This window comes from Phaethon lepturus, unplaced genomic scaffold (assembly GCF_000687285.1).
Source record: "Phaethon lepturus isolate BGI_N335 unplaced genomic scaffold, ASM68728v1 scaffold591, whole genome shotgun sequence".
NCBI classification, from domain to species: Eukaryota; Metazoa; Chordata; class Aves; order Phaethontiformes; family Phaethontidae; genus Phaethon; species Phaethon lepturus.
Window position 1 is genome coordinate 14,922 of NW_010516716.1, and position 8,832 is coordinate 23,753.

Here is an 8,832-nt window from a genome sequence, read left to right on the forward strand (position 1 = left end):
CCCTGTGCCAACTCCTGGATGCAGAGACCGGAGCTGCAGGCAGCACTTGTCACGCAGGCGCACAGAGGCTTTACGCATCATCATCATCATCATCATCATCATGATGGTGCTCCCCATCCCGCTCTCACCTCCTGCCTGGTGACACCCAAAGCCACTGATCTCAGAACGCCAAGGGTGACATCGCAGACCCCTCCCTGCGTGGTGGCTGTCCGTCCCGTACGCAGCGCCAGGCCAGGGGGCAAAAGCATGCTTTGGGGGGGTCCAGGCTCTGACTAGAACTAAATACCAGTCTTAAGATTTGGTCAAACACAATGTATTTTGTCTTCAGCTTGAAACCTATATGCTCTTTAAATTAAAATATAACACTATTTTCCAGTTGGAAATTTTACCTATAGGGGCTTTGATTTCACAACTGGTGTTTTAGATGTTTAGTGTTTCTACGTTAGCCAGAAAGGAGTATTAAAGCAGCTGACAGTTAACTATGCTTTTGCAGCTGTACAAATTCATACTGATTGCTGGACAGAACTGGACTCCAATCCATTTTCAGAGAACACAGATAACAAAACATTCATGCTTTGAAAAACATGTCAGACAACGATTATTAAGTCTTGCTTGCAGAAACATTCCTCAAGCCACAGTGACAAAGCAGCTGAGTTTATGCCATGACCTCAGAACAGATGTTCTTATTCAAAAGGGCAAAAAACAATAATAATATTCTGGATCCTCCACTTAGACACTGGAACACCCAGCGAGCAGCAGAGCCGAGAAGCAACGGGTTTTCAGTCAACAGCAGGGAATTCTTGGTCTTAAGGGTAGGTATTCACCCCTACAATTCAACCTCACCGCTGCAGTAACCTCTCAGGGTCAATCTCCAGGAGCCACAGCCCACCAGTTACCCCACAGCCCACCTCTCCAGGCTCTGTCTGCTTGTGCTGAGTGCCATCAGGCGAGCTGCACGATGGAGACACTTGCAATAGCCCACAAGAGACCCCAGAGCCCTACCAGTAAGTGCAATTTTGACAAGGGGGCGGGGGGGAAGGGAGAATGGAGGATAAAGGGGAAGCATTACCTTGAGTTGTTTGTGTCCCAGTTCTTCTTATAAGAGGTACTGGCATTCCTGCCCTGGCAATACTACTCTGCACAGGTGCCAGCAGCAGGCCACACCATAAACATGCTGCTATGGCAAACAAAGTGAGCGGGCATTGTCAGATCCTAATCGGGGGGGCGGGGAGACCTACCTCATCATGCATTGTTGCATTGGTATCAACAGAGCATAACTGAGTATCTGTGCTACTTTGAACTTAGAAGCTTTGTATCCTGTGCTAAAGAAAAAGTCATGACATCCCATTCCCATCCTCTCCACCCGCTATGAGACTGGTGCCTTTTGGTAGTTGCATCTCTTAACATTTGTTAACGGCCATTCTCTTGCTTCAGGGATCACCATAAAGATGGCTCATCTCGTGGTCTGGGCCCAAAGAGCTCCCAGCCCACCCCACTGCTGTGGACTGCCTCACTTCTATATATCTTAAGCCTGCAACAGCCAGGACAGTGAACTGCGCTCGCAGCCCACCTCAACAAGTGCGTACCCAGCTGCCGCCGCTGTCCCCAGGCCACCTGCACTTGCACAACACAAGGTTTTCTGGTATGCTCCACCTCAGGTGCTCTGCAAACACCCTGACTATGTAATCGTGCCCTAGAGAAAACACCCAAGGCAGATAGCTCATGCTTTGCACAGACGGACCTGCTACACATCACTGTGAGCAAGGCTCCAATCTTAAATGACTGATTCAAGACCACCTTCATGCTACAGGATGGTTAGAGCTAGGCAAACTTGATCAGGCTGTGATGCACAGCCTGGAGGGAAGACAAGGTTATGTGAGCTGGGATGTTTCCTCTTCCCTCAAGCACAGATGATAGCAGCCTCCTTTCTCTGAAGTGCCTCCTCAGGTAAAGGAAGTAAACACCCCCCTGCAGTGGGACACACACTCTGGTTCTGCAGCTTCCAGGCTCCTTGCCAAGAACTAGCATCTATGCTCTTTTCAGAGCACCCAGCCCCAGTGAAAAGAAGGTTGTGTCTTGTGTCCGAGTGGAGCAACCATGTGTACAGCTGGCCAACGTCACTCCAGTCTTTGCCAGGATGGCTGCCTATGACCATCCCACAGTCTCTTTTAGGTGTGAGAGGTAAGGAGCTGAGAGAAGGAGGCTTCACCCTGTCCCATCACTGTTGGATATCCATCGATGGATAAAAACTGTCCTCTGTCCTTATGTCCTGCAAGTGTAAATCCCCAGGCATGAAATCCACCTGGAGTTCTGAAACTGCAGGCAGTAAAAAAAGATGACTGATGTGCTACAGCACGAGGAGGACACCTCTCCCAAGACTTGTCAGTCTCAGTGACCAAAGAGGCTGCCGAGAGAGAAGATGGTCTGTCTGTAGTACGGCACCTTTGCCCCAGCTCGAGGGGGTGACTTACAAGCAGAGCTCTGCCAGCTTCTCCCTAATGAAGAGCTGTGGCACCTTAGCACAACATGGACTGGTAAGGCTCAGCCATTACACAGAAAGGTCCTGCCACAAGCCTTCACATAGCCTTGAATTTGAGCACACAGGATTAAACCTGACAACAAATACTCATTTGACCAGATTGTTTGTAAGTGTTACAAAGTGTTTGTAACGCTCTTAAGAGCAACAAGTGCCCTAAGTTGGGATCCAAGAAAAAAAAAAAACAAACACACACACACACAGAAAAATATCAGGCTGTGTCTGTTTGGGTACGCCTGCCCGATTGCTTCAGAAGGGCTCTGAGCAATGAGGACAGAGATACCTCACAAATCACAAAACTCAGCTTTCAGTAAGAAAATATCAAAGGTGACACAAGCACAGGGAGGCAGCAAAGGCACAAAGCCTGCAGGGTTATCCACGGGTGACTGTGACAGCCTGCAGAGGACAGCTAGCTCAATTTGCTTCCCTACTGTGAAGGCAGCATGGGCCTTTGAATCGCCATTCCCCCTCCTCCAAGAATCTGTTTGAATCAAATCGCTGCTCTAGAACAAACTGAACGAGCTCATATGCAGTGTGAGGCCGGGGAGTTAAGACCCCAGGAACAAATCAATGTGAGTTTAACAACAGGTTAAACCTGCACAGGTAAAGGATTTTTACATGCACAAGTGTTAAACTCATTCTTTCCTATTGAGAAACCCATGGCATATACTCTGTTCAAACAATTACACTACGTTATTAACAAAACCACCCTCACAGTTAATACCATATGTATATAAATAAAGGATTTTTAATTTTAAAAAAAGAAAAAAGATGGTGACTAAATAACCCACAACAAACCATCCCTTTCCCCAAGCCAAAGCTGATTTTATTTGCCTTTCTTCATTTTTGCAGTCTTTTCTTTACGCTTCTTCACATGCTTTGGGATTTTGGTTTTTCTCTTCTCTCTTTGGGCTTCTTTAACCATCTTTTTCCTTTCCTATAAAGGACCAAACACCATTCATTTAAACCCAGGAATGAGATTTTGAGTAGTCAATCAACTATTACATTAACGAGTTAACACACCACAAAAATGAGGTTATCAAGAGGAAGAAATAAAAAAGAAAAAAACCCAATAGGAATGGTGAGGGGAAAGGGAAAAGGAAGTATAGGTTCGGGCTGGAGCTAGGAGCTGCACACTGGTAATGACAAGGCAAAATTCAAACTCATTAAAACCCAAGTTTTATGCAGTCTTTGAAGAAAGGGAACAGGATGCACTCTTAACTCGTGCCATTTACATCTAGGATTACAACAGGATGCCTTATCTAGGTTTTCTGCTACCCAAAGGGCTACTATACTATGTGTTTCTGTGTCACGCAAAAGTACTGATCCAGTAACCGCTGGTAACTTAAAGCAAGCTGATCACAGTCGGGATTGGCAAGAAAGGGTGCTCTGCTACGCAATACACTGTAATTTATGCCAGACAGTGGAGAGACTACGCTCAACTGTAATATGCAAAGTCAGCATAATGGAGTGAGGGGTGGAAGCAATTGCTGCTAATCAGTTGCTCAACCTACAGCTGAACACACAGGTTACTAAAAGCTTCATCTTACACAAAAAGAAGTCCAAATGAGAACCTATCCGTAAGGATGAGAAGTGACCAAGACTTCCCTGCTTCGTATCTGAAAGGCAGCAGCTCTAGGTTGGTAGAAAGTGCCCAGTAGAGCACTGCGTTTTTATTTGACAGATACGGAATGTATTATCTTACCTCTTCTAGGAAGAAACACCTAATAAGCAAACCCCTAGATCTTGAACCACTTAAGTCCAGCAAGTTTCATCCTTCTTTTGCACATCACCTAAAAGACTGCCAAAAGGTTCTGACCCATGTGTGATACTCTGCAGAAGAGCCTCACCAAAACAAAGCATCCTTGTTCTGCAGTTTGGAAAATGAAACCTTAAAAAAACCCACCCAAAACCATAATCCCCTTGCATGACTGCTTTATGTCTCTTGCCTACAGCAAAGCTATCCAGTCTGTAGTAATGGTACCACAAAAGCCACCATGGTACAAACATCGTCACAAAGTCTCCAGTTCTATAGACCAAATGGTCTCAGTTCCCTGGGCAAAAGCAGGTTAATCAGGGAGCACGACCACAAACCCACACACCAAATCCTGGAAGGGTAGCCAGGGGCACTGAAGAGCTATTCAGGCTTCACTAAATTCTGCTTTGTGTGGCCTTAGAATTCCCTGCAGAGATCTCTCTTCTAGCTTTGTCTAGGCTACAGAGAGCTGTTACATGTTCCTCTACACAAAACCACCACTGAAAAAGCATCCAAAATGAAATTCACTTCCTCTGCTCTCACTCTCCACAGCAGGAAAAGTTCATAGCTTTTTTCAGACAAGAAGCAAGAACCACTCAGAACTAAGTTTGGATTTTTTCCCTGACACATAGGCAGAGGTGGGGAAAAAACCCCCAACAATTCCTGGCCATCTGACCTTTTTGTCCATGCTAACTTCAGCAGGTTTATCTTTGGGATGTACAGATTCTTTACAGCCTGAATCAGAGCCCTCTGAGGTACCATCATCATCATCATCAGAGCCTGTTTCTGCCTTGTCCACCTTCTGTTCAAGAAGTGCAGGAATCTGCAAGATACATCAAGAGCGAATTATATCAAACCAAAACACAGAAGCCTATTAACAATGTACACAAAAACTACATATATGTATGTATATATAACAAAACAGAATCTCCTATGAAGAAACCCTTGAGTGAGCTCATGCCATCTCCTTTACTACAGCCACCACTGAGTCTGAAGAAAAAGAATAAAGAGTAGGTTAATCTGAACTAAAACAAGGAATCTAGAATGTACCACATAGAATCTTTTAGGTCAGGGCCCACAGCACAGCTGTATTGGCACTCCCAAACTAATTTCCCCAAGTTAAACAGCGATTTGCTAACGTATATGGAAGCCAATTTTTAATTATGCTTGGATCATACCAACATCTACCTTGGGGGCACTGTATATAGTCTTTATTGCAAACACAAACATCTACACCGGAAAACTCACTTAAGCCTGGAGACTGTGCCACAGCCTGATCCCATCCATACAAATACTTCCATTTTAAAACAGAGCCTACACCACTGCTAGATAACATTTACAAAGGAAAGAAGGGGAATCCACATAGGGTTCCCGCCTTGACCAACGAACTTGTTATACTGCTACAGATTGATCTGTAAAAAAATTTCTTATCCAATGTACTTTACAGGAACGTCACTGTCAAGTACTTCAAATATACTTAGACATAGTATCTTATGTCTTATACTGCAGGGTTGTTCTTTACACAATTACAATAAAGCTACCATGAACATATCAATACTTGCAGTCATGCTACACTTTAAGTAAGTTTTCTATAATTGAAAAATGTCTTCTCTCCCCTCCAGCTTAACTTTGGAGATCATGGCCATAGTGAGGATTATCATTTCATTTTCAAGAAACACAGCATCAGGCACAGGGCAGGGAAGTGATTCATGTGGTGTGCAGACACACTGCGATGACAGATCCTTCCTGGCATAGGCAGCACCCAAGTGGATATAAATGGTCAGTCTGCAGACAAGTGGCCTCTTTCATGGTGTCAGCTGCAGGACGAGACATTCTCTGTACTCCTTATCTGTGCTTTTCTGAGAACGGCTAAAAGGAAACATTTCAAAAAGGCCCTCTCACCTTCTGAACACCAGACAAATCCTTCTTCAGTCCTGTCACAGTTTGGTAGAGAATCTACACCCAGGGAGAGAGAAAGAAAATTACATTACGAAAATATGAGCCTTTTATCTTCGTGCCCAGTGAAAATGAGCACCTAAAAAAAAAAACCCAAACCACCCCAACCCAAAAAAATCCAAACAAACAAACAAACCACACACATTAGTACTAACCAGATGATTTTAAAGAATGACACTAGATTCAGTACTCCACACCTTGTGGTAACAACTCTTCCGCTTTTGTTTGTTGCTATCAGTTTCCAGTAGGAAGAATTCATATTCCTTCCCTCGTTTCTGCAGTGCCTCAGCATATCTACTCACATTATCTTGCTGAACATTCAATGCCATATCCTCTTCTTTCAATTTCATCATTATATCCACATCTCTCTCATAGTTTTTAACTTCAGTCAAAGTTCTAGGTATGTACGCCTTCTTAAACACCTAGTAGAGTGAAAGGAAACCAGATTTACTCATTTACATACAGTTTCATGATATTCTTCCTCCCTAATTATGCATCCTTATGAGAATAATCACGAAGGATTTCATTACTCAAAGAAACTAAAAATGAATGTGGCAGTCACCCACTACCATTTGAACTGCAGAGTATCTTTTTTTTGCAGGAGCAGACCTAACATGCAACCTACACATTACTGAATAGCTCATAACTAATAAGACTCCTCCCTTAGCATGACTACCACCAGGCCACTTACAAACTTCTCTAACTCTTCCAGCTTCCTCTTAACCAATTTGAGTCCTAAGGTTTTGTATTCTAAGGATTTTCTATAATGTTTCTATTGTGACATTTACAATGCCTTCAGAAGGCAATTCCATTAAAATGCACCGTTATAACTTAATCTCTTTATAGAAGAATACCTGCTTCAACCTACAGTCCAACATAAAAAAGGTTCCTGCAGCAGTACAGTAAAACCTAACCACAGTATCAACATTCTTAAAATTTGTCATGCAGTCTTTTTGAAACAGTCCCCCAGCAAACTTAAGTCACTACTGGATCACAGAGAAGCATTTTGCTTCCCTTTTCCATCATATCAGTTCAATCCCAGTACAAATTCAGTACATTTTATGATTATAACTGCTAGACTAAGTGCTGTGCAAAAAGCAGAGGCCCCCACCTCTGCAGACCTTGCTCATAATCAGCTCTACACTTTTGTGAAGAAAGTGACACAAACTAGCCATGGTCACATCAGAAGTCTAAGAGAAATAAACTGAACTCAGATGCCACTAAACCATCTCTCTTGCAGGTCAGTACTTTTATATAAGCAAAGGAATAATTGGTTTACAAAAGACAGGCTTGCAACAAAACACTAACATCTGACCCTATAGTTCAGAAGTTGTATGCTAAGGATATCTTGGGAAACAAAAACATCTTTCCTTGGCCAAACTTGAGCCAGAAGTAGTTAGTAAAACCTGCAGAACTCCATGAGAAAAAGTCTTTGATAGATTAAGTAGTATTGACTCCAAAGGTAAACACCATGTGAACAAATAGGTTCTCACTGATAAAAATTCTGCTCAACACAGAGTTGCTTTTTTTTTTTTTTTTTAAGCCTCTTCTGGAACAGAGAGGTAAGACTAAGATAGATAGAAATTGTTTTATCTTTACGTCAAGCCTTTCCAGAACGTTAACAGTTTTCTGTAATGGACTTGAAATGGCTTCACTTAATGCAAAAGCAAGGGAGAGAAACGGTACATCGAAGAACTGAATTAGACTGGCACAGGAGCTAGACAGGCAATTTGGTCAATGCATGTATCTAAATATCCTGCTTCTGTATCACTGGTCCAAAAACACTGGCATAATCAGATCTCTCCACTTGTTTTTTTTGTTAACTGAACATGAACTGGAAGATACATCAAGAGACCTAGCTACAAGCAAACGTACTCATTAAGAAACAGAGTATTTGCCTTCAACACCTTATCACTGTCAGCTTTTATACATGGCATCCCTTAACACTTCACATCTCCACTATTTCAAGGTATCTCAGCATCACAAACAATGTTTTGCTTATCACCTGTGCATTTTGCCAGTGTGATGGGTTGACCCTGGCTGGATGCCAGGTGCCCACCAAAGCTGATTTATCACTCCCCTCCTCAGTTGGACAGGGGAGAGAAAATATAATGAAGAGCTCATGGATCGAGATAAGGACAGGGAGAGATCACTCACCAGTCACCATCACAGGCAAAACAGACTCAACTTGGGGAAATTAGTTTAATTTATCACCAATCAAACTGGAGTAGGGTAATGAGAAATAAAAACTAAATCTTAAAACACCTTCCCCCCACGCTTCTCTTCTTCCTGGACTAAACTGCACTCCTGGATTCTCTACCTCCTGCCCTGCAGCAGTGCAAGGGGTTGGGGAATGGGGGCTGTCTCTGCTGCTGCTTCCTCCTCAGGGCGAGGACTCCTCACACTCAGCTTGTGTCCCTTCCACAGGGTGCTGTCCTTCAGGAACAGACTGCTCCAGCCTGGGTCCCCCACAGGGTCACAAGTCCTGACAGCAAACCTGCTCCAGCCTGGGCTCCTCTCTCCACAGGGCCACAGGTCCTGCCAGGAACCTGCTCCAGCACAGGCCTCCACCAAGGACAACGAC

General features: G+C 43.7%; 1 protein-coding gene across 1 annotated transcript in view; it reads right to left on the reverse strand.

Annotated features, from left to right (window-relative positions):
• Window positions 1-3,362: 3,362 nt before the first annotated feature.
• The window catches only part of RIOK1 (RIO kinase 1), a gene marked incomplete at its 5' end in the record, with an annotated part of 17,724 nt that continues 12,254 nt past the window's right edge, over window positions 3,363-8,832 (reverse strand). The window contains 4 exons of the mRNA XM_010296140.1: window positions 3,363-3,473; window positions 4,969-5,115; window positions 6,195-6,248; window positions 6,551-6,670. Of these exons, the coding sequence (XP_010294442.1) occupies window positions 3,363-3,473; window positions 4,969-5,115; window positions 6,195-6,248; window positions 6,551-6,670 (432 nt within the window). The remainder of the gene's footprint in view (window positions 3,474-4,968; window positions 5,116-6,194; window positions 6,249-6,550; window positions 6,671-8,832) is intronic.